Source organism: Pleurodeles waltl, chromosome 7 (genome assembly GCF_031143425.1).
Source record: "Pleurodeles waltl isolate 20211129_DDA chromosome 7, aPleWal1.hap1.20221129, whole genome shotgun sequence".
Taxonomy (NCBI): Eukaryota; Metazoa; Chordata; class Amphibia; order Caudata; family Salamandridae; genus Pleurodeles; species Pleurodeles waltl.
In genome coordinates this window covers 1,466,892,558-1,466,918,934 of record NC_090446.1, presented here as the reverse complement: position 1 = coordinate 1,466,918,934, position 26,377 = coordinate 1,466,892,558, and the positions used below count along the sequence as shown (strand labels likewise).

The 26,377-nt window shown below is 46.1% G+C and overlaps 1 protein-coding gene across 1 annotated transcript; it reads right to left on the bottom strand.

Annotated features, from left to right (window-relative positions):
- On the bottom strand, nucleotides 1-25,634 carry LOC138246511 (uncharacterized). Its single transcript, XM_069201161.1, has 2 exons — nucleotides 24,996-25,634; nucleotides 1-1,092 (listed from the first exon to the last, which is right to left on the bottom strand). The coding sequence occupies exons 1-2, from the start codon at nucleotides 25,452-25,454 to the stop codon at nucleotides 871-873; spliced, it is 681 nt and encodes a 226-aa protein (XP_069057262.1). The 5' UTR covers nucleotides 25,455-25,634; the 3' UTR covers nucleotides 1-870.
- Between the last annotated feature and the right edge of the window lie 743 nt (nucleotides 25,635-26,377).

Below are 26,377 nucleotides of genomic sequence, written 5' to 3'. Positions count from 1 at the left end.
TATGACTTATGTATAGTTTAATTTTATAAATCTCAAAAAATGCAAAACAAATATGTAATCACAGGCTGCATAATAATGGACATTGTTTTGTGAATAAATTCCAACAATATTTCACAGTCTTAAGAGGGTCTTGTTGCCTTTATTCAGTGTATGAAACACGAAAGATCCAGTCTCTGAAAACGTTTTGTGTAACATGGGATGGAGCAATAAGTAACATGATTACGCAGAGAAGCCAAAGGGGAGCTGATCTCAAAGAATCCAGGCTGAGTGAGGCTTGGAGGGCTCATCAATCTGACATATAGAGACATTCTCGAAAGCAGGACAGATGAACTGTAGAAATAAAGACAGACACCAAGGCCCAGATTTATGAAACCCTTGTGTTGCTCTTGCATCACACAGGGCGGTGTAACGGAAAGCAAGGTCTTCAGAGAGATTGACTAAGGCCCAAAAACCCACCTTGCAGGCTCTGTGTGACATAGTAAATCTGGAGTAACGCAAGGCAGCGCAAGTCTCTGACTTGCATTACTCTTCCCTGAGAAGGCATTATCCCAAGCATCCACCAATTGGATTCTGGCACAATCACAGATTTACTAAGACTAGTAATCCTGGGAATTGCTTCAAAAACGTACACCTTTCCAGGTTGTGTGTAACATGGAGAAATATGTTTTTCTCTTCTCACTTTTTCCTCTTTCTACGTGTGCTGCACCCTGCAGCATATTTAGAAAGAGGAAAAAGCCTCAGAGGATTGTGTTTCTGCAGGAAGGTGTGCAGGAGATCACAAAAGGAAGGCTGATGAAGAAATGACAATGTCTTGTAGGGATAGTTCATGGAATTATTAATCAACACAATCTAGGCTTGGCTGTATTCCTCTTAGCAGTAGTAGTAGTAAGAGTTACATAGGTTGGTGTAGCTGCTGATGTAGGTGTAGCTGCTGATGTAGGTGTTTCGCCATATAATGTAGTATATAACACCACTTATATAGGCGATGGCTACAATAATCCCAACTGCCAGAGCCACGTTGTTGAAGAGCAGTGCTTTACGGGAACATTGTTGAGCGAGTTCAGCATCGTAATTGAGATTGGCTTCTTTTGTCTACAAAAGAGAAAAGACAGGAATTGTAAAAAGTGAAATATCTGAAGATTGCCACTGTTTTTGTGATAAACTGAGCATTGATTCAAAAGAGAATTGTACGTATTCAGTCCACAGTATGACGTTCCCAGGTGGAACATCTGAAGGACCTAGGAAACACCGGAAGGGATTTACTCACAGGATTTCGCAATGAACGACAAGTTACCCTAACGGAATTCTTTTGTGCACAAGTTGTAACCTGAGTCAGATGGTGCATTCTGGTTTGAGGTAAGGGTGGAAAAGTTACTGTTTTAAGATAAAGCCACCCTAGAACGAACTAACAAGATCATGTTTTGTAAATTGCATGGTCATAATTCACAATGGTATACTTATACTTTTGTGTAAGTTTACACTTGCTGAAGTAACTTTACTACTTTTTGACATTCACAGAATTACACTCTGAAGACCACCAGCCCTGCAGTGGCGGTCAGAACCGCCACTGCTGTGGCAGTCTGACCGCCACATAAAGACCCTGGCGGTCAGACTGCCGGTGTTCCGCCAGCACAGCTGAGATCCATGATCCCGACGGCCTGGCGGTGGAGGAGATCGTAAACCGCTAGGGCTAGGGATTATAACCTCATTCTCCACTAGCCCTTTCATGGCGGTTTCACCGTCCTTAAAAAGGCTGGCAGAGAACAGGTGAGGGGCCATAGGGGGGCCCTGTACTGCCCAGGCACTTGACATGGGCAGTGCAGGGGTCCCCCTGCCCAGCACCCTTGCAGACAGTGAACATTGCCGAAGCATTGCCGCCGGCTCGATTACAAACCGGAGACAATGCTGCCACCTGTTTCCCGCTAGGCTGGTGGAAGTTCTTGATGGATCCGGCAAGGAGGTAGCCAGTGTGGCGGCAACCTCCCGTCAGAAGTTTTGAACTCCTTCTAATGAGGCCCTTAGTTTGTGAATACCAAAAAGTAGTAACATGACTAGACTACAGCAAGTGTAAATTTACACAAAGGTGTAAATTAACCTTTGTGAATGAGGATTTATATCTTAATCTGACACATTGTTTGTAAGCGATCTTGAATATTTTTTTTGGATTGAAAGGTTTTTAACGCCTGCTGATGAACACACGTTTAACTTATTATAGAGTTTTTTTATTTACATAAATCTGAGCAGCATTATGTTTGTCATTATTCTCCGTTCTTTAGTTTCTATTTACGTCAATTGATGGAGAAAATATTTACAGTCAGTATAAAAATATTGACTGACTCTTCACGTTAAAAGAAATGTAACAATTTTTCAGATTAGCAAGTAAATTTAAGTCAACGCATTGATCATATATGTATAATTTGTTTGCCCCTTTTTGTGAAACAGTCAGTCTTTCGCCAACATTGTGTTTTTGACTCTTCGTTTGTATTAAGTGTGATGTGAATGGTGCCTGCAGACCAGTGCTCAATTAATTTGTAAAAAAAAAAAACATGCCGGTGCTCAGAGCTTTCCTCTGAAACTCCCGACTTCTGCAATTAAAGTGCGAGGATGGAATACGGAGGCAGCGTAATCCTGAAGCCATCTCAAGCCTCTTTAATCTATTTACAGTCCCTCCCTGTCCCTTCAACTCACTCTTGCAGCATTCTGCTTTCTGGTGCTTTTTCGTTTTTCTCTTCCTCGTCTTTCCCATAAGTACCTTTTGCTTGCCGTAAATTAATGTCTGATGCAGAAAAATAAGCGCAGGCCCCCAAAAATAAGTGCCCGTGCCACACACCGGAAACCACCGGCTCAAATTAAGCACTGCTGGGGGACATTTCTTTGGGTTTCCTAAAGGGTTTTCTGCGTGGAACATTGATGCATTATGCATAGATTTCATCTTCCACGTTATTGTGATGCTTTAACTAGTCATTACAATTCGTTAATATGCTCATAACAACGTTTTATTTGTTTTTTTGGGGGGCATTATAACACTTTCGAACTAATAGTTCCGCGTAGTAACGCATCTACAGACTGAATCAGTGTTTAGCCTCCATGGTCACATGTCCAAGTACTTTTGGGCCCTTCACACTCCAGCGTTTGATAAAATGTCTACCATTTCGTAGGGTAATAATCAACAACTGTTATTCAGTGCTAAGGTGCCTCTTGCGGTGAAGGCTGGTTTTACAAATGCGATATGTTCCTATCAGTGAAGCAATTGCATCCTTTGAGACGTGCTTTCATTCCTTTGAATGACTCTTGATTTAGGACAGGTGTCTGATTTAAGGTTTGGCCTACGAGTATTCTATCAGAAACTTGATAGACATCATGTCCGCCTTATTATAAAGGCACTATTTCCGAATGTATGATGGAACAACGCATGCGGGAACCACCTATGCCTTAAAACGCGGTAGTTATAACGACCGCGTTGTTTCCACGCATGCCTTTACAACAATTTTTCGTAGTAAAAGCATGCCTAGTAAAGGCGTGTGTGGGAATGGCATGCATGGTTCTAGCATGCCACCCCCCCACCCGCCCTAAGGCACAAAAGTACTGCACCCCTAATACTTAAACTACCCCGACCCCCACCTGCCCTAAAAACAAAACTACACCGACTCCCCCACCTGCCCTAAGGCCCGAAAGTAACCCGCCCCTAATACTTAAACTACCCCGACCCCACCCGCCCTAAAAACAAAACTACCCTGACTCCCCCACCTGCCCTAAGGCCCGAAAGTAACCCACCCCTCACACTTAAACTACCCTGACCCCTGTCCTAAAAACAAAACTACCCCGTCACCCCACCCCTGCCCCTAAAAACAAAACTAGCCTGACCCCTCACCCGCCCTCAAGACAAAACTAACCCGACCCCTACCACAAGCCCTATATCCGGCCCCTCCCCTAAAAACTATCTCCCAACTCTGCCCCTACCCCACTTACCTGACAGCGTCCTCTCCCGATCCACTCTGCCCTTTTCTCTGCCTTAACCACGCATATGAATAGTTCAGCACATGCGTGGTTAAGGCAGAGAAAAAGGCAGTCATTGTTCTGGCAAGCATGGTTACGCTTGCGTGGGAAACGTCCTCTATTTCCTAATCTGGTTCTAATAGGTCGGACAGGAGCTCCGTCACATGTGTGAACAAGTACAGGTCAACTAAACTTTGAATCAGGCCCCAAGTCTTTTTCATGCATTCTGCATATTTTCTGAATATGGGAGTACAGAAGATGGCTCCCACTTCATCTGAAGTTTTGTTTTGGACCACCTAAAAGCAGACTAAGCCTGGAGTTTCAAGCTGGATAGCATGAGGTTGGGTCAGTAGGTATTGGCCAAAGTGTAGAAGTAGGTACCACCGCATTGACTATGAACTGGAATCACAGTGATGCTACAATGCAATCATCCTCTAGGTTTGGTAGCCCTGCACTAGTAATTTACAGTATTTTTTCCAATTACTGTATGCACACCAATCAGCTCGAATAATAACTCCTCCGCATTCTACATGTCTCTCTTCACCTAACATGGCCAAGTTGCTGACAGGGTAAGACTCTAGAAATGTGCCGTCCAATGGCTTAACCAGAACTACTGTCAGGTCTCTAGGTGTTTTGGCCCCAATGATCTGGCTATCCTCTTAGAGTGAGCCCTTTCTCTAGCCAGGCTCCTCCGAACAGGGCACCTTTCCCCTTCAACACATGCCAGGCTTGGCAGGGCTGTCTCCCAGGCCACACTGGTCAGCTGGACTTCACGGGTGAACAGTTGTTACATACCTACTTTATTTTTAGAACTCAGACGGCACCACTCCCAGTCCATCTTAAGGAAGCTTAAGGGGGATAACAACTCTTCCACCAGGGGGTGGATGATGGGGCAAAAGGAATTGAGGCTGCTATCTTGGAATGTGAATGGTTTACGGGTGGTAAATAGACAAAGGAAGTTGCTGCAATACTTGAAAGATGTTAGAACAGATGTAGCAGTGCTGCAAGAGACCCATCTCTTTAGACAGGAGAGTTTTGAGTTGTTTAGGTCATGTAGATGGGTGCAACAGATAAAATGCTCAGGTCAGAGGGGAGGCAGCAAGGGGGTTGCTGTTCTTATCAAAACCCATTCTAATATCTCCCTTCAGAAGGGGTCAGTAGATAGGGCTGGAAGGTGGGTCATAGGGAAACTGGTTGTATTTAATAAGGCATTTACGCTGGTGAGTTATTATGGGCCCAATAGAGATGATATTGCACCATTAGTGGAATTATTTCAGCACTTATTGCTTATGTCAGAATCTATTATTTGGATGGGGGATTTTAACGTGGTATTAAATTATGATCTAGATAGATCATCAGGGAGTAGATCTAGAACTAATGGGAAGATGCGTCACCAGGTACTGTTTATTATGTCCCAGTTGGGATTATGGGGTAAATGAAGAGAAAGGATAGGATTAAACCAGGGATAAACTTTCAACAACAAAAAATATAGACATCAATCTAGGATTGATTATATTCTAATAGACAGGAACTTGGCACAAAGTGTGAAAGAGATAACTCATATGGGAGTTCATTTATCTGATCATTCCACCATCTGGGTGAATATTGGTTCAACAGGGTATGGGGATCACGGTAGGTGGATGCTTGATAGGACTTTTCTGCTAGATCAGGGGGCGGTAGCAGAATTACAAGCTGACGTAAAGGACGTCTTCTCTCTGAATGTTGGCTCCACTTCCCTGGCGATGGTATGGGATGCCTTTAAGGCGTTTGTACGTGGGAGGCTTATAAGAATGGCCTCATTTAAGTTTAAGAGGCGATTGTATAATGAGAAGATTGATAATTTAGAAAAGCAGATACAACAAATAGAGGAAAAATTAACACAGGTCGGGCTTAAGGAAGAAGAAGTGAATCAGTTGTGCAGGATAGATCGAAGACTTTGGTCTGAATCAAATGCTGTGATTGAGAATAGGATTAAAGATAGATGTGAGGCAAACAGGCTGGCCCAATTTGAGTATGGTGAGAATTGTGGTAAACTGTTGCCATGAAAATTAAAAGCTAACAGAGAAAGGAACAGAGTGGTGGAGTTACGAGATCTGGTTTCAGGAACTGTGAAAAGAGGGGACGAGGAGGTAGGAGAAGTATTCCGAGTCTTTTATTCGGAATTATATGCAGAAGGTCTAGCGGTACCCCTAGGAGAGGCAAATATTTTAGTTAGAAGGGTTAGGCTTGGACTCCTTGAGTGAGGAAGAGTGCAGAGGCCTGAACGAGCAAGTTGGGTTGGAGGAATGGGATCATGTTCTAAAAGCAGGGAAGGTGGGGAAGGCTCCAGGCCCAGACTGTCTCCCATTGGAAGTATATAAGGCCTTGAGAAGTAGCGTTAATAACTTATTTGTGGGGCTCTGCAATGACATCTTAGAAGGTAGAAGTATGATGCCTCCATCCTGGAAGGAAGCCAGGAAAAGACCCAAGATCCTGTGAATGAATTTGTGCAAAGATCATGGCAGACAGATTAAGCAGGGTTCTAGGTAAGCTTATTCACATAGATTAAAAGGGCTTTATGAAGGGCAGATTGATGCAGGAGATGACGCACACTTTGATTAGTTCTATCGATTTGGCCGCTACGTGTCAGGATCCGATAACGGTAATAATGGTGGATGCTACTAAAGCATTTGATAGGGTTAATTGGGTTTACTTGAAATCGGTTTGTGAGTTTTTTTTAATTTGGGTAGAAATTATATTGGGGTGTTGCAGAAGATTTACCAAGATCCTGTTGCAAGAGTCTGGATTAATGGTGTGTTAACTCATCCCTTTAAAATTCAAAGAGGAACAAGGCAAGGTTGCCCGCTGTCCCCGTTACTCTTTAATATCTATATGGAGCACCTGGCATGCAAGCTTAGGAAAGCCCAGAGGATACTCCCGTTTCAGTGTGGGAACTGGAGTAAAAAGATTTCCCTTTATGCGGATGACTTGTTAGTTTACACAGCAGACCTGGGTCAAGCATTGACAGTACTGGAAGAACTCACAAAGGAGTTTGGGAGAATTAGTGGGTTTGCAGTTAACAGCGAAAAATCTGACGTTATGGTATGGAATATGTGGGCGGAAGGGATCTCTGTTAAGAAAGAGGTGAAATATTTAGGGATCACCATAACTCAGGATATAAGCAGAATTGCTGAAACTAATTTCAGGAAGGTTTTGAAAGAATCCATCCGGTTGATGACGAAATGGGTTAGTCTTCCTCTTAGTATGATAGGACGGATCAACTTGCTTAAAATGGTGATTCTGCCTAAATTCCTTTTTATTTTTAATGCGATCCCTTTATGCTTTAGAAAAGAATGGTTGGATAAACACCAAGGAGAAATTAGCAGCTTCATTTGGACCTCAAAGAGGGTCCGCATTGCGTGGAAGAAGTTCAGACAAAGGCGAGAGAAGGGCGGGCTGGCCCTACCAGATATACAGAATTATGCATAGTCCCTCTTTTTGAAGAATTCAACGGAGTCAATGAAGGAGCCTGGGGAGTCTGAGAAAGGTCATATTTTGAAAGCAATGATGAAAATAAACAATGTATCCCAAGAAGGTTTTTTATATAAATTTGGTAATCCTAAATCTTTCAAGAAAATAAAATTTACGATGCTCTTGGACCGTGTAAAAATATGGTGGAGCGTGAGGAAAGCCACTAAGTTACCATACTACAGCAAGTATATGCCAATCTGGAACTCTCCAGGCTCCCCTGAATGGACAAAAGATAAGTTAGCTCTCCCGTTGAGGGAGGCAGCTTTTATGGATTGCTGTGCCTACTTAAGGATGGGGGTCTGGTCACTTTCGAGTCCCTCAGTGGGGAAATGGGGGACAACCTTTCAAGGTTTAAATACCTACAAATAACTAACTGGCTGCAACATGTAGGAGAGAGGGTAGGGATCTCGAATCACCTGAAGGAATTTTTACAGCTAAGTCCCCCCCCCCTCCAAGAAAGGAGGTTACAAAATTGTACTGGCTGATGGTAGAGGTTGTGGATGGTGAGTTCATCCTTCCGGAGGAGACTTGGGGAGCTGTTTTGCCAGGGCAATGGATAAGAGACCAGTGGCAAGTATCTAACAGTCTTTTATATGACACAGTTCGCCCTGCATCTTTAGGAAGGAATCATCTGTTTTCTATCCATAAGGCCTACTGGACTCCGGCTAAGTTATCCAATATCTGGATTGAAACTACAATGGCATGTAAGAAATGCGGGGTGCCTAAGGCAGATTACCTGCATATGTTTTTGAGGTGCCCCCAGATTACCTGTTTCTGGAAGAAGGTAGAGGAGGTAATAGAGGACGTTTTCTCTATGGCTTGTCAGGTAAGCCCTTCCCTGGTGATTTTTGGACTATTGCAAAATCAGAACCCGTTGACAATAAAGAGGGACTCTGTGAAATTACTCTTTTATATGATTTTGTTGGCCAGACGGGAAATCTGTAGGAAATGGGTGAGTCCTTGTCCACCCACTATTCAGGAATGGAGGGAGGCACTTCTTGATAATTTAATTATGAATATTAAGAAGGGAACAAGGGCGCAGAAATTCTGGACCCCTCTGAGAGGTTGGTTGGATAGATCTGGATTTGAGGTAACGGGCATTTGTTAGTAGGTATGGTTTTGTCCTATGATTATACTGCTTACTGACTCTTAAGGTTCTCTCTATGCTCTTAAAGCAGCTCACGATTATAAACTAAGCTCTAATCCGAGACGGGGCCCTCCCGCCGGAGAGTGGTATAAAGTGGAAGGTGGTCTCCCTCCTTTTTTAAGGGCTTCCCCCATTTTCTTGAGTTAGATTGTGATGACAAATGAGGACAAAAAAAAAACAACTAATTGTCCGTATCATTTCTTCCTAATCTGCCAAACCTAAGGCTTCCCTGGGGTCCTGCAGAACATTTCTCCCGCTACACTCATCTGGCACGCTGCAGCCACATATAGGTACACATGGTCGGGACAGTAGCTGTACACTTGCACTCCGATGACCATTATCTGGTATGTAGGCTCTTCTCAGTGAAAGTCAATACTCCCAATGTAAAATATATTAAACCCAAAATAGCCATAATTTGGGGTGGTAACCAAATGTATCCAACCAATATTGCTGATGAACTGGCAAAAAGAGAAAACTAAATTATATTACCCCATTAGTATCCACATATTCTCAGCTGAAAGCCCATGCAACCCTCCCTCTAGATTGTTCATCACATATAGAGTGTCTATCGTCCTTTTCCATTGTTCCGCAGTCAAGCACATGGGACTTTCCCATCCCACTAGGGATGGATAAAATAAGGAGCTTGTTTCATCCTATAAGGAAATGCAGGCTGTATGTCAGAATGTTGTATGCAAAAGTTAAACTGTGATTTAAGTATTATTTACAAAGATATTGTCCCATTGGGTGTAGATTTTTTATCATTAACTGAAGTTGGCTATATTTTTGTTGATGATATCTGGGACACAATATTAAGTCAGGCTATATTCTGACAACGATAGTTTGGTACCCTGTGGTCCTAATATTATAGTGGAAGAAATTCCACCAATGGATTCCCCTCTGTATTTAGCAATTCCTGAAAAATTGGAAGTTTGTGCAATGCCATCCGACTTTAAGTCCATCCCAAGTCTCCCCATTACACAGAGTCGCACTGATTACCTGTATTTGGCATCAATATGCGTCTTTCTCACAAAGAAGATGCATTCAATTGCATAATCCTGACCACTTTAGAAATGGCTGTCTGTTTATTCACTTATTTTAATTTGACCCTTGTCTGGAAGAAATCATTTCAAGCAGAGCCATTTACACAGCAAACGAATTTTGTTGCAAAGATGGCAGGTGTACATCAAGGGCACACAATGAGGTAAGTGCAATTCTCTATCGGACTACCAACTCGATTTGTTGGCTCCATGTCGTTTTAAGAGATCCATGAGAATACAATGAAATCCTGCAGATTTCCGGTGGCAAAACCTCTGTGTCAAAAAACAGAGAGAAATAACAAAGAAGCAATGGAACTCTCCCGGTAAATCCTCATATCTAAAAGGACCTTCAGAACACACCTTGTAATCCCTGTAATCTCCACCACCTGCCTTTACCACCACCGTGGGATCAGTAACTCCAAGGAATACATTTAATGGATACATAATTGTCACTGGTAATGAGGCCCTAGTGGGCTTGGTAAGACTTTCTATTGGCGAGGTAGGAATTTAGAGTGATCATGAAAGCCGATATGGGTGGAAAGTCCCAAGTATTAAAATGCAAGGGGTTTGATTGCTGGTGGATAATACTTTGAGTGAATGGAAGCAGAAGAGCACAAACCCAGAGAGAGCCTTCTGAGGCTCCACCACTAGTATCTTGGTGGTTCCTCTACCTACAAATGGAATTGAAGAGGATGGAAGAGGATGTTTTCACCATTCCCCGTCGGAAGATCAGCAGACGGTGTAATGACATGGAGACATCACAGAACATAATTTGAGAGTGTGGGAGTGAAAATCTATTAAGAGTGTTTGAGCTGGTTAGTAAACTGATTAATATGGAGAGGTACTGTGGTAGGGACTAGAAGACGCTATGGCCTACATTTATGGGCTTTGTGGTGCAGGGCAGCAAGTCACCTTGCTGCGCTTCCCTGCATCACAGGAAAAAGGCAGGAACACACTGTATTTATCCAATACAGCGCATTCCTGTGTTTTGCCCCTGAGCTGGCTCGCTTTGGATACCCTAGCTCCAAAGCAGGCACCCTTTCACCAAGGGACACCTTCCTGCACAAAAACAATCATGAGAGTCTTTTTCCTCTTTCTAAGTGTGCTGCAGAAGAAAGTGGGAAAGAATGAGGTGAAATAAAAATATTTCTCCTCCTTACATCTCTCCTGGGGAGGTGTATCTTTTTGGCACATTCCTGTGGTTTACAAGTCCTTGGGAATCAGGGAATGCGTAAATATCCATGGATGTTGCATGGGAACACCCACGCAACAACCATGGAAACACCTCCATGGCGCAGAGTAATCTAACACAGCATTTTGCACTGTTACATTGCTCAAGATTTATGAAGCCACACATGCAAGGTGGCATTGCGCGGATTTACAAATCTCACTTAAAGTTTCCATGGCTCTTGCTCCACTTTGCTTGGTGCAAGAACGACGCATCCAGGCCATAAATATAGCCCCATGTGTGTGTATGTGAGTGAGAGTAACCATAAATAAGCTGTTAAATGACGATCTTGAGTAAGAGAATTTAGCTTCAGATTTATATATCCAAGACCAGGAGGCAATTGAGGCTGTCAAAGGGTTCACTAGCGGAGTGGTAATAGATGACCACAATGTGTTGAAAGGCGCCAGAGGGCACAACAACTATTTAAAGAAAAGATGGCAATGTAGTTCTGTTCCTTGACCTTTATATTGATCCTTTTTGTCCATTCTTGCAGGGGGGCTGTGAACTCCCTGCTCTGACAGCTACAACTGAGATGGGTTTCTTTATGGGCATCTTCTGTCTGTAACTTGGCAGACAAAAGCTCATCATTAACACTGGAATACAGCATTGTTAGACCTAGCATCCTTGGCGTGGTTTCCCCTGTCTTTTTGCTTCTCTGCTTCCTGTGTTTTTGACCGTGTGCTGGACTTTGTTTTTGCTGGTTTCTGGTACTCTGGGCACTTTACCACTGCTAAAGTGCAAGTGCTGTCTGTGGAAATTGTAATTCTAATTGGCTTTTCCATGATTGGCATATCTGATGTACTAGTAAGTCCCTAGTAGAGTGCACTACAGGTGCCCATGGCCTGTAAATCAAATGTTACTAGTGGGCCTGCAGCACTGATTGTGCAATCCACATGGGTAGCCCTGTAAACATGTCTCAGACCTGCCACTGCAGTGCCTTTGTGTGCAGGTTTGCCCCGCCAGTTTGAAACCTTTGCTTTTACTACATGTAAGCCACCCCTAATGTAGACCCTAGGTAGCCCCACGGGCAGGGTGCAGTGTACTTAAAAGGTAGGACATGTACTGGTGTGAAATACTGCCAAACTCAGCCTTCTCTCCCATAGGTTAACATGGGGACTGCCTTTAAATATTTGGTAAGTGTAGTTTCCCATTGGGAGCAGATAGAGACATGGAGTTTGGGGTCTCTGAACTCACAATTTTAAAATGCATCTTTTGGTAAAGTTCGTTTTTGGATTGCATGTTTGAAAATGCCACTTTCATACGGTGGGCAATTCTGTGCCTCTTCCTGCCTGTGGAATTCACGTCTGGGTCAGACTGACAGTTGGGCTGTTTGTTAATTCCCTCTAGACAGCGACACAAAGAAAGCTGAGGAGTGTCCTGCATATCCTGATAAGTCTGCTGGACTAGATTGGGGAGGGAGGAGCTGACACTTACATCTGAAAGCACTGTGCCAGTTCTCACACAGTGCAATCTCCAGCCCACTGGTGTGTGTCTGGGGCCAGGCCTGGGCACAGCAGGATTTTGTCAACAACAGAGACTTTCCTTTGAAGTTTGCCCACTTCAAAAGCAGACATGGGTATAAGTAGTGGACCCAACACCCCAGACTTTTAGATTACTTCTGGATCAAGAGGAACCTCTACCAAAGAGAAGAGCTGAAGAGCTGGATGAGGAGTACTGTCCCTTTGCCTGCGAGTGTGCTTTTCTGCGTTGGCCTGCAGTTGCTGCTTCTACCTTAGAGAGGACAAAGACTGTACTTCGCTGTGTTTTCCTGCTTGTGAAGTGTCTCCAAGGGCTTGGACTGAGTTTGCTCTCTGTTTTGGAGTTTCAGGGCCATCAAAGACTTCCTCTGCTAGCACCTGAACTCTCTTTCTGAGATTCCTACCCTTCCAAGTGGTGCCCTATCCAGCCCCTGGGCCCTTGAAAGGAGAAGCTGGTGAAACCAACACTAAAATCCATGCACTGAAGCTGAGCGGGAGAAAAATCGACAGAGCATCCACATCGCAGCTAAAAAATTGACATAGCACCTGCTTCACAGCAGGAAAATCGACGCATCACCCACACAACGCAGCTCTTCACCATCATGTTCCAGGATTTCACACGTATCATTGTTAGGTGTCAAAACAACAGTGGACCTGAACGGACCCGAAACTGCCCGTCTGGAAATCGATGCATTGCTCTTCCACGGGAGAGAGAAACGACACATCGCCTATGGGATCGGAGAAGAATTGACACACAGCCTCGCTTGCAAGTCAGGAGTCAACGCATCACTTACTTTTCCAACACACGCTCGCCCGTGCAGCTTTATTTTTGACGCCTACCAGGTACTTTGTGTAAAAACAATGCATCCATTGATTTCTATAGGTTAAAAATTCATATCCCTGCTTATGTATGTTGGATTTTTGTCATTTTTGGTCTTGTTTGATTTAAAAAAATATTGGCTGTTTTTCTAAACTGGTGTGGTGTCCCTTTTGCAGTGTTTTCACTGTATCACTGTGTGTGTAGGTACAAATACTCTACACATTGCCTCTGAGATAAGCCTGACTGCTTGTGCCAAGCTACCAAGGGGGTGTGCAGGGGTTGTCTGAGAAATGTAACTCCCTTACACTGACTAGAGGGTCCCTGCTTGGACAGAGTGCAAATTGACCGCCACATGGAGACCCCATTTCTAACAAGCATCAATCGAAGAGCAAGTGGGAGCAAGGAAAAAAGATGTCTGAGTAAATAGAACAAGGGAAGAAAGAAAGAATCTTGGACGGAAGAGTGATAAGAAGGACATATGGAAGAATGAATGGGTGGATAAATGTATGGTTGGATGGATAAATGGCATAGTGTATGAATGGATGTATAAATGGCAGAGGTGATGGATCGATGAAGGAATGGCAGAGTGGATGGAGGCAGAGCTGATGGTAGGATGGATGGCAGAGTGGATGAATCTATGTATGGATGTATGTATGGATGAATCGATGGATGGATGGATGAATCGATGGATGGATGGATGGCAGAGTATGGGGATGGATGGCAGAGTGTCTAGCTGGATGGATAGCAGACTGGATGGATTGATTAATATCATATTGGATAGCTGATGGCAGAATGGATGGATGTTTGGGAAAAGTGAGTGGTTGTCAGAGTCAATAGGTGGATGAGTGGCATGGTGGATAGATGGATGGTACAGTGAATAGGTGGAAGAATGGCAGAGTGTATGGTTGGCAGTGTGTATGGATGGATGGATTGCAGAGTAGATGGATTGATGGATGAATGGATGAGTGGATGGATGGATGGCAGCTTGGGTGGATGTATGGATGGATGGATGATGGATGGACAGACTGACAGAGGCACGGGCGGACGGACGGACTGATGGATAGATGGATTGAGGGATGGCAGATTGGGTGGATAGATGGATGAATGGATGGAATTGGGAAAAAGAATGAATGATGGGTTAAAGAATGAAAGAATTACTGGATAGATGGATGAATGGATGGAATTGAGAAAAAGACTGAATGATGGGTTGAAGAATGAAAGAATGACCGGAAGTAAAAGTGAAATATTGGATTTCAGCAGACTTGAAGAGACAAGGAAGATGTTCTAGGGAGAGTTCGGCTCTCTTGCTTGGTGGCATCAGCGCTTTAGATCTAAGGGCCAGATGTAGTAAAATCCGATTTTGCGAAACAGGATTTGCGAGTCATGCGATTCGCAATTTCCGATTCGCAAAATCGGATGCAGAACGGTGTCTCAGACACCATCTGCAAATCTCAATGGGGTCGCAAAGACCCACCTCATTAATGTTAATGAGGTGGGTTGCATTTTGCGACCCCATTGAGATTCCCTGCACTCACAGGGATGGTGGCCTGCTGGAGACAGCAGACCTCCATGTCTGTGACTGCTTTTTAAATAAAGCAGTTTTTTTTTTGTATTGCAGCCCGTTTTCCTTAAAGGAAAACGAGTTGCAATACAAAAAAATAACGAAACCATTTGGTTTCGGTTTTTCAGAGTAGGCAGTGGTCCATTAGACCACTGCCTGCTCTGAAAAAACATTAATGGCGACATTCACAAAAGGGAGTCCCATGGGGACCCCTTCCATTTTGCGAATGGGTTAACTGCGAATTGCTTTGCGACCGTGTTCGCGGTCACAAAGCAATTCTGCATTGCGATGCGAGTCGCAAATAGGAAGGGAACACCCCTTCCTATTTGCGAGTCGCATTCCCATTTTGCGATTCGGTACCGACTCACAAAACTGGAATGTGCATCGCGATGCGCGTTTTGCATGCGATTTTTGCAGTTTGCGCCATGCAAAACGCTTCCTACATCTGGCCCTAAGTGGGGACTATTTTAATTTTCTGGCTACTCCGTCGGGCCATAGAGTAACCGAGGCAGCCCAATAAGTAGTAAGCATAATATTTTGAACTTTGAAATTAACAAACTCAGAGAATTTGTGTGCAAACGTTGGCCTAAACTAAAATGAACTGTTTAAAACTATGCATATAGTAGAGCCATTATGAAGCACACAAAGTTTGTAAACTTTCAGAGAAACAATGAGGGTAGCATTTAGCAAATTCCACATTTTTTTTGCCTGCAACTGAAATGAACAAACAAACCGTCATACTCACCAGTTGACAGCTGATGGTCCCCACGGCCATACTTGCTTTGTGAGCAGTTTGGCATCAAGTACTGCTTATAATAAAAATTAGTGCTGCGGCCTGCACCACTCGGCCTAATTCGCCAACTAGATGTACATGACCTCTTCTTTTCAGAAGAAGAAAATGCATATACTACAGCTATTCATACCCTCATGTGTGTTGCTGGAATTACATTTTCACTTCTCTAAGGTTTGATGACAGCAGACATAAGGTTAATGGTAACCCTGTCAACTTCATTGTGCCCTATTAAGAGTTGCCCGAACCAATATCCCTCAGGGGATATGGTTGCAGACAACTACGAGTTGTCTGGTGTTTCCTATCCCCCACCCTCCACTTTGCCCCCTTGGTGGGTGCATACTATGACACCTCAGAGTTTCTCTAACCTCCCCATCCTCCAAAGGCCCACCCCATCCCCACACCCAACACCACCCACACAAGCTCCCCTCTGATATTTCCCATTTGCTTAAAGTAAGAGATAAATATCTTCATTGAAGTTCCACAGCTCTGCCAGCACTGTAGAAAACCTGCAGTAAAAGGCCCAGTAAATTTGCTTCTGTCAGGTTATTCTCCAGTGTGGGGAATTCCCATTAAAACACAGGGAGATGCTATCAGAAATCAATAATTGTGACTCTGGTAACTCGCTGCAGAGGCGCTTGTAAAGAGTCCCAAACTGTTCCAAATTCTCCACCTAGTGCTTTCATAGAGATATGGTGAATCAGCAGGGTGCTAGTTATTTATGTATTTGTAATACACTACATGCCACATTTCAGTTACTTCAGGGTACTAAAGACGAGAAACAGAACAAGCATTGGCAAAGCTAATAGGTCTCGCCTGTGAAACTTTTGCCAGTGCGTGTTTTTTTTACTTAATGGCACCAGCCCTGCGGGCACATATGTATGCGTGGTAACCATCATTAAATAAATTTAACAAAATCCATTCAAATTAGGCATGCTAGGAATGTGTGTAATCATGTTGTCATCTATAAATAGATTTTCTAGATGATGGCCGTCACAAGCATGCCTACATTTGCGGTGGTCATCTTTGAATTTTCTTATGCTTTAAAAAAATTCATTCAGAGTTGGCCACCAAAGATACGCGATCATGCACATACACTGGCAGCCATCTTGGAATGGTTAAAAAAATAAGATGGCTACCCAGCAATCTGTCCGTGGATAGCATGCTGACCGTGATGGAGATAGGGGGAGCAAGGTAATTCTCACGTGGTTGACTTTTAATATAGAGAAGCAGTTGGCGGCATCAGGAGGGTTTGGGGAGAAAGATAGAGAGGGTGACAAAATAGTCTGTCATGTGTACTTCGAAGTAAAATCTGATTTAATCAGTTGAAGGATATGTGCCATCCAACCAAAGCAAAGAGATACCAAAATGCTCCTTGGGCAGGACAAACGAAAGAATAGGGAGGAAAGACACTGAATCAGGATCAGGGAAATGTGATAGACAAGAAAGCAGTGCATTCAGGAACAAAGGCCTAACATAACATTCACTCAAGTATTGTATTGATCTCAATAGGTCATCAACAGCAAGCTGCTAAAATCATGTCTAGGTAAGACTCAAATATTAAGTTTTATGAGATGGTTAGTTTCTGACAGCTGCACCAGAACATTTTCTGATTTTCTTTACCCAAAAACCCTTTGCTGGAGAAGATCAAAGTCAGGTTTGAGGAGTTCTGTTGTTTTCAGCTGTTTCCTGACAGGCAACTAGTTAGGTTTACCTCACCTCTCAGCTTGGGATTCAGGGGAGCATTCCAAAGCTTTGGTCCTTGGACTCCAAAGGTATCTGCCTGTGTTGAGCCTTTGATGATGTGGTGCGCAGTGGGTGAGTGAAGGTTCCTCATTTGTGAGTCTTCGGGGATGGGAGTGATTCAAGTTATAGGTATTCCCTCATTATGCTTTTCTAACAATGCAGTGGATGTTTAATATGCCTCCTACCCAGACTATGCGCCAGTCCAGCGCTTTCAATACTAGTTTACATGGCCGCATTTATGAAGTGCCTCTTGTTTGTTAAGGAGTTCCTATGGACGTTTTGAATAGATATTGTAGTTAATGCTAAAGCCAGTCCTTATTTTGAGCCGGTGTTTGCTGGTGGAGGTCACCAGCATTTACTTTTGGGGACTAACCCTCTTATTTACACATCAGACATTTACAGAGAGCACAGGAGGGAAAAACACAGAATGTGGAAAGACGGGGGAAGAGAAAGATGGCAAAACCGTCACAAAGGGAGAAAACAGGAACCTGCAGGAGTGAGATAAAGAAGCGGAGAGAGTCTCGAAGGGGATGAGCTGGCTTCGTGACCAGCAGCTTTGGTATTCGACGCACTCGCTGACATTTAGTAGTGCCGGCCACAGGCTTCTGAGCACACTTTGGCCAGCGGAACTCATTATTTTACAAACTAAACAACACCCTTTCGGCATCCTGACTTAGGGTTTAGGAGATTCTCCTAGAGATTGAAGATTTGCACATTAACCTCTTTGGCAAGTATGTTGACTTGGGGCATGGACGAGAGCTCCGCATATGAGATAACCTCCAAGTTTTTAGCATGCAACAGTAAAATAACATTTTAAGGCCATGACCTAAGATGAAACTGTTGTGGTGAAGTGGCTCACTAAGTCAGATGAAAGCAGCGGCGAATGCTATACTACTGAGCCACGCGTGCAGGGATCCTCAAAGCCTTCCCCACCTCCAACAGGATCCACCTAACGCATCCAAAGAGGGAGAACATCAGCACTGCTTGGCTTTCACCTGAAGTTAGTACAGTCAACTACACTAAAAAGAGAGCAAAATAAACCTGTACTTGAGTGAGGTGGTCACCTCCATCTCATTGATCCGGGGGGAAACAGATGGACATTTCTCTACGGCCCTTTTTTGAGACTGCCTGGGTTTCAATGACGAGAGGACTCTTTTCTGCAAAGCATGAGGCTCGTGGAGTATGCTTGGATACTGGCCTACAACACTCCTGCTACTGCAGTGCTGCTCTCACACACACACACCTCACTGAGCTCTAATCCTGGCTTCCAGCACCTGCATGTCACCCCCTCATAGAGCTGTCGACCACAGATTGGTCAGTGACTCATCTGTTAGTAACACACTGCTGATTGGCAGAATCTCTTCCATCCTAATACTGAGACCCACCCAGCTTTCTGCTGCAGCTTAGTCACAGTGTGTGCCACCCGCTTCTATTCTTCCTGTGAGATCTACACAAATCTCAGCTATGCCCTCTACTTAGGGTCTGATTATGAGTTGGGCGGTTGAACCACCACAACTCCAATACAGTAGTGGTGAGACAGCCGTCAAGCCTTCGGTCTCACCACAGTCATATTACGATGTTTCCACCGGGTTGACTGGTGGAAACATCATATATCGATGTTTCCGCCGGTCAGCCCCGTGGAAATAGTGCAGTGGCATTGACCTCAGCTCCCTTAGGGCCACAGCAGACAGTGCACATTCTGAGAGTGCTGACAGGGGAGCCCCTGCACTGCCTACGAAATGGTTGTGGGCAGTGCAGGGGCCCCTCTGTGGCCCCCAATGCTAGGTTTCTGCCAGCCTTTTCATGGCGGGCACCCTGCCATGAAAAGGCGGGCGGAAAGCAAATTTGTTATTAGCATGGCAGTGACAAACTCTGCACCACCGTGGTTGACCATGACTTTGACAGCCTCCAACTCATCAGTATCCCTGATCCCTGGGGAAGGGGCAGTATCCTGGCGGTCAGACCGCCAGGATAGTAATCTGGTGGTCAGAGCGCCAGGAGTCCATCGGTCTGACTGCCACCACAAGTTTGGCGGTCCGGGAACCACCAAACTCGTAATGAGGTCCTTACTGTCTCACCACTGAGACACACGTACACGTGCACACACATACACACACACAAGATAATGTATGTCAGTCATTGGCAGCAGCATGTTTACTATTCCAACAATGATACCCACAGGTAACTGCCCTAACACTCCTCATAGTCTGCACTGCCCTCTACGCACTTCCACAGCACATTGTCTGATTTGCCCTTTACAAACTGTTCCAGTGCAGGCAACTGGCCCAATGCTCCTCACAGTTTTGCACTGCCCTCTCCTTACTATCCTAGAACTGACACACACATATGCATACATACTATTGGACCTGGCCCTTTTTGCTGGTTCATACCCAGACTTTTTGCCTCCTTTCTCCTATTTTTTCTGACCTCTTGCTGTTGGCTCTAGGACTCCGAGCACTTCATCACTGCTGATCAGTGCTAAAGTGCAGGTGCTCTCTCTTCTAAAGTTGGTATGATTAGCTTAAACCTAATTGGCACTTATAATTTACCTGTAAATCCCTTGTAAAGTGGTATCCCTCTACCCAGGGCCTGTAAATTAAATGCTACTAGTGGGCCTGCGGCGATGCTTGCACCACCCACTGAAGTAGTCTTTCAAACATGTCTCAGGCATGCTAGCATAGGGTCTGCGTGCGCAGTTTACTGCCAAAGGGACCTGGCATCTAAATTTAGTTGCCAGGCCCTGAACTCCCCTTTTACTACATATAAGTCACCCCTAAGGTGGGCCCTAGTTAGCCTTATGGGCAGGGTGCTATGTATGTGGAAGACAGGCATGTGCCTAGTAGCGTGGCCTATCCTGGTAGTGATACCCATCGCGCCATGTGAGCACATCGCCGAAGCGCCATGGGAAGCGACCCAGGCATTTGGAAATCTGAGCGTGTCGAAAGCGCACTCCTTGAAATGCCCCCGGGGTATGAGAGAAATTAAGGCTGGAGCACTCCAGGTGGTGCCCCTGGTGCGCAGGAGGCCGTCAAGAGGCACCCCGGGGCACCAGCAGGCATCAACTCCTGGAGCCTGGGTTTCCTGTGGTTGAGCCGCCGCAGAGAGGGAGGATCTGGCCGCTCCGTGAAGCCGGGTAGGCTTCCAGGGCACGGCCGCCCCAAGTGACAGACGGAGTGGCCCGGGCGCTCCTCAGGAAAGACCACGACGTGCCCAGAGGTTGTACATAAGTGCAGCCACCGCAAGGACGCGGGCCGCAGCCACCAGCAAAGCAGGACACGGGACGGGGTGAGTCCCTCCCCGCCAGTCACGCGGTAGGAGCGCAAACGCTCCCACAGTGCTTTTTGCCCCCGTGAGAGTCGGGTGAGGCCCCTGCTGTTTGGCCTCACAGATCGATAAGCATGCCGGGGTGGTGACCCTCAAAGGAGGTCCCTACCCCCCCAAGGTTCAATACAGTTTATTTTTTTATGACTTGGTGTTGTGTTTCCTTTGTGGTGGGGATAGTGTGTCACATGTGTTGTGTGTGTTCTGCAAACACTTTACACATTGCCTCTGTGATAGGCCTGACTGCTCATGTCAAGTTCCCAAGGGGGTGAGCAGGAGTTATCTTGGGTGTGTAACACCCTCGCCCTGACTAGAGTGAGTGGGTTCTGCCTGGCTTAAGTGCATACCTTAGCCAACTAGAAACGCCATTTGTAACACACACACACATGCACACACAAACACATGCGCACACATACACAAACACACATACACAGCTATATCACTGTGTAAGGAAATGCCTCCTTGGCATGGTTACCCCCTGACTTTTTGCCTTTGCTGATGCTATGTTTTGAATTGAAAGTGTGCTGAGGCCTGCTAACTAGGCCCCAGCACCAGTGTTCTTTCCCTAACCTGTACTTTTGATTCCACAATTGGCACACCCTGGCATCCAGATAAGTCCCTTGTAAGTGGTACCCCTGGTACCAAGGGCCCTGGTGCCAAGGAAGGTCTCTAAGGGCTGCAGCATGTCTTATGCCACCCTGGAGACCCCTCACTCAGCACAGACACACTGCTTGCCAGCTTGTGTGTGCTGGTGAGAACAAAACGAGTAAGTCGACATGGCACTCCCCTCAGGGTGCCATGCCAGCCTCTCACTGCCTATGCAGGTATAGATAAGTCACCCCTCTAGTAGGCCTTACAGGCCTAAGGCAGGGTGCACTATACCCTAGGTGAGGGCACTGGTGCATGAGCACTGTGCCCCTACAGTGTCTAAGCAATACCTTAGGCATTGTAAGTGCAGGGTAGCCATAAGAGTATATGGTCTAGGAGTCTGGTTTACACGAACTCCACAGCACCATAACGGCTACACTGAAAACTGGGAGGTTTGGTATCAAACTTCTCAGCACAATAAATGCACACTGATGCCAGTGTACATTTTATTGTAAACTACACCCCAGAGGGCACCTTAGAGGTGCCCCCTGAAACCTTAACCGACTATCTGTGTAGGCTGACTGGTTCCAGCAGCCTGCCACAACCGAGACATGTTGCTGGCCCCATGGGGAGAGTACCTTTGTCACTCTGAGGCCAGTAACAAAGCCTGCACTGGGTGGAGATGCTAACACCTCCCCCAGGCAGGAGCTGTCACACCTGGCGGTGAGCCTCAAAGGCTCACCCCTTTGTGCCAGCACAGCAGGACACTCCAGCTAGTGGAGTTGCCCGCCCCCTCCGGCCACGGCCCCCACTTTTGGCGGCAAGGCCGGAGAAAATAATGAGAATAATAAGGAGGAGTCACTGGCCAGTCAGGACAGCCCCTAAGGTGTCCTGAGCTGAAGTGACTCTAACTTTTAGAAATCCTCCATCTTGCAGATGGAGGATTCCCCAATAGGATTAGGGATGTGACCCCCTCCCCTTGGGAGGAGGCACAAAGAGGGTGTACCCACCCTCAGGGCTAGTAGCCATTGGCTACTAACCCCCCAGACCTAAACACGCCCTTAAATTTAGTATTTAAGGGCTTCCCTGAACCTAAGAATTTAGATTCCTGAAACTTACCGAAGAAGAAGACTGCTGAGCTGAAAACCCCTGCAGAAGAAGAAAGAAGACACCAACTGCTTTGGCCCCAGTCCTACCGGCCTGTCTCCTGCCTTCTAAAGAACTCTGCTCCAGCGACGCTTTCTCCAGGACCAGCGGCCTCTGAATCCTCAGAGGACTGCCCTGCTTCCAAGAGACCAAGAAACTCCCGAGGACAGCGGCACTGCTCCAAAAGAACTGCAACTTTGTTTCAAGGAGCAGATTTAAAGACCCCTGCAACTCCCCGCAAGAAGCGTGAGACTTGCAACACTGCACCCGGCGACCCCGACTCGACTGGTGGAGAACCAACACCTCAGGGAGGACCCTCCGGCGACTCCGAGTCCGTGAGTAACCAAAGTTGGCCCCCCTGAGCCACCATAGCGACGCCTGCAGAGGGAATCCCGAGGCTCCCCCTGACCACGACTGCCTGAACTCCATTTCCCGACGGCTGGAAAAGACCCTGCACCCGCAGCCCCCAGCACCTAAAGGAACGGAACTCCTGTGCAGGAGTGACCCCCAGGAAACCCTCTCCCTTGCCCAGGTGGTGGCTACCCCGAGGAGCCCCCCCTTGCCGGCCTGCAACGCTGAAGAGATCCCTTGATCTCTCATTGATTTCCATTGAAAACCCAACACTTGTTTCTACACTGCACCCGGCCGCCTCAGTGCCGCTGAGGGTGTACTTTTTATGTGGACTTGTGTCCCCCCCGGTGCCCTAAAAAAAAACCCTGGTCTGCCCTCCGAAGACGCGGGTACTCACCTGCTGGCAGACCGGAACCGGGGCACCCCCTTCTCTCCATTATAGCCTATGTGTTTTGGGCACCTCTTTGACCTTTGCACCTAACCGGCCCTGAGCTGCTGGTGTGATAACTTTGGGGTTGCTCTGAACCCCCAACGGTGGGCTACCTTGGACCAAAAACTGAAACCTGTAAGTGACTTACTTACCTGTTAAAACTAACATTACTTTACCTCCCCCAGGAACTGTGAAAATTGCACTGTGTCTACTTTTAAAACAGCTTATTGTGTTTTATGTAAAAAGTATACATGCTAATGTAATGATTCAAAGTTCCTAAAGAACTTACCTGCAATACCTTTCAAATGAGATATTACATGTAGAATTTGAACCTGTGGTTCTTAAAATAAACTAAGAAAATATATTTTTCTATAACAAAACCGATTGGCTGGATTTGTCTCTGAGTGTGTGTTCCTCATTTATTGCCTGTGTGTATGTACAACAAATGCTTAACACTACTCCTTTGATAAGCCTACTGCTCGACCACACTACCACAAAATAGAGCATTAGTATTATCTCTTTTTGCCACTATCTTACCTCTAAGGGGAACCCTTGGACTCTGTGCATACTATTCCTTACTTTGAAATAGTGCATACAGAGCCAACTTCCTACACACTGCACCTCAGTTATAGTATACATTGCCTCTACTTATTGTCCCACCACACACACAGACAAGCACACAGAGACACACACACATATACAAATAGCTGTCCTAACCTACTTAACTTATAGTCTACATTTCTTCTACTTCGTGTTCCACCATTGTGGCCTTACCACATATGCACACACACAACATAGACACATGCGCACTGTCTCTCTCACACACGCACACACACGCACACACACACACACACACACACACACACAAATACCAATATATGCACCTCAGTTTTCATCTGCATTGCTTCGAGTTCCTGTTCCACCAAATACACACACAGGCACACACACACACACATACATGCAGGTATAACACACCTTATTCTACTTACTGTATCACCACTGAGACCTCAAAATACGAGCACAGTTCTGCTGGTGGAACTTAATCTTAAGGGAGTTCTGGCTTATACTCCCAAACTGGGTTTATAAACACAACTATGCTAGGGCAAGGCCTGCTGATGCTCCAGTTTATATAGTAATGAGCAGTCGCGGCTTGCGGGTGTAATGGGGGCGGGGCAGTGCATGGAATGGAAGCCAGGGGGGAGGGGAGATTAATAAAATAAATAAATAAAATAAAAACACTTACCTCCTCCGTCGCGCCGCGACGCTTCTCTCCGGCGTCGTCACCACAGGCACAGGCTCCCAGCCTGCCCTGCGCCAATCCTGATGCTGCTCAGAGCAGTGTCAGGATTGGCTGGGGGCACTCCCAGGCAGACTGGGAGCCTGTGCAGGCTCTCACCAGCCTAGTAACACAGTTGCTGGGCTGGAGACAGCCTATTGCGCATGTGTGATTAGCTGGTCCAAGACGGCCGGCCGGCTGTGCACTCCCCTCACTGCTCATGACCCCAATCCCCCGCCCCTTTTTCAAGGAAAGAATAATAAACATGGTTTATTATCATTTCCTTGGGAAAGGAATTTCAGTGGTTGCTGCTGGCGGGCGACACTCCCCTGCCATAGCGGAGGAGCCGCCACTGGTAATGAGTGGTAAAGTGCCAGGCAGGTGTCTTTCAACGAGCTCTCACTGTGACTTACAGCACCCAATAGGTTCCCCGACTGGGATCCACACATCTCCACCTATGCAATTCAATCCTCAACTGTGGCAGCCACCGATATACCCTTCCATTGGGATCCAGCCACATCATTGCCAATTCACCTCACATGAAGAATAAAGAATAGATTGATAAGTTACCTTCCTGGAGAAGATGCAAGCAGCAAGACCGATAGGAAAGCAGCAGAAAATCATTGTGAATATGGAGTAGACCTGATAATCCGGTATTTGGCACGGCACTGGGGCCATGAACACCATTGGCTGGGTGGTCTGCACTACATTGTTGCCAGGGACATACGGTACATTGCCCGGTGGGTTGCTGGTAACACTCTGGAGTTGGCTGGGCTGGTTGAAGTTGTTAGCCCACTGAGGTTGCGCTGGCTGGTTGGCGTTGCTCTGGTTGAAGTTGTTAGCCCACTGAGGTTGCGCCAGCTGGCTGAAGTTGCTCTGGTTGAAGTTGTTAGCCCACTGAGGTTGCGCTGGCTGGTTGACGTTGCTCTGGTTGAAGTTGCTAGCCAGCTCAGGCTGCACCGCATCATTGTACTCAGTGTGTTGATACATATGATGACCTGGTGGTGGGTCAGTGCGTGGAGTAGCCATTGTCTGAAGCGAAGAAAAGTAGCTCTTTGCTGGTATTTCCTCTACCTCAAAGGTGGCACACCTGCGTACTCTGGCCGCTCACTTCTCCTCCTTTTCTCTGTCTCCTTACATTAAAGACACTAAAGCTATGTGTGCATCTTTCTCTCAGACTCCACCCTGTCTGATGTTTGTCACCATTACAGTCCCGGAAAGTACATGCCCATTTAAAGCACTGCTTCTGGGAACGTAAGACTATTTAAAGACTCCAAACTGGAAAGCATACCTTTCTTTGCATTTCAGGTAAATACAACCCTAATGGGCGGCGTCTCGCGATCCCCCATGATGAACCTGTCAACCAGTGGATCAACCATACTCTTTTCTTTCTGGGAACTATTTGACTCGTGCCGCTTCAGGTGGTGTTATCTATGTGACATACTTGAACGGGCACACCCCTGCCTTCCCTCCCGCACCCAGAGGCTTTCCGGAATTTTTCTTGACTATGTTCTTATTGTTTCAGCTGTGACCTGAGCGCGTGCAAGAAACTTGACTTACAGCCGCACAAACCCAAATCCCACAGGTGGTCATAGAGATGGGGCAGCTGCTCAGGTGGGCCAGAGTGTCCATCCTGCGGGGCATGCCTCTCACGGGTGAAAGACCCGGGTGTCCTTGTGACACAGGGCCTATGGCACGGAGAGTAATCCGCCGCTAGGAACGTCTTTCTCCCTACATCTGACGCAGCAGAGTGAAATATTAGGACTCCCTACACAAATTATGCACGGCGCGCCAATATACTTCAATAGATCTGGCAGGAGATTTTCAGTTATTCACAATTCTAGTCCTGGTTCAGTAACTCCCCGTGACCCGGCCCACTGGGTCAAGAGTGTGGCACATTATGGAAGGAAGTGTGTGTTTTTAAGAACTGGTCGGGCATGAAGGGCGGCGTC

Coding starts and splice junctions, on each gene's coding strand:
- LOC138246511 (XM_069201161.1), bottom strand. CDS start 25,454: ATGGCTACTCCACGCACTGACCCACCACCAGGTCATCATATGTATCAA. Junction 1,093..24,995: donor CTTGCATCTTCTCCAGGAAG/GTAACTTATCAA, acceptor TCTCTTTTGTAG/ACAAAAGAAGCCAATCTCAA.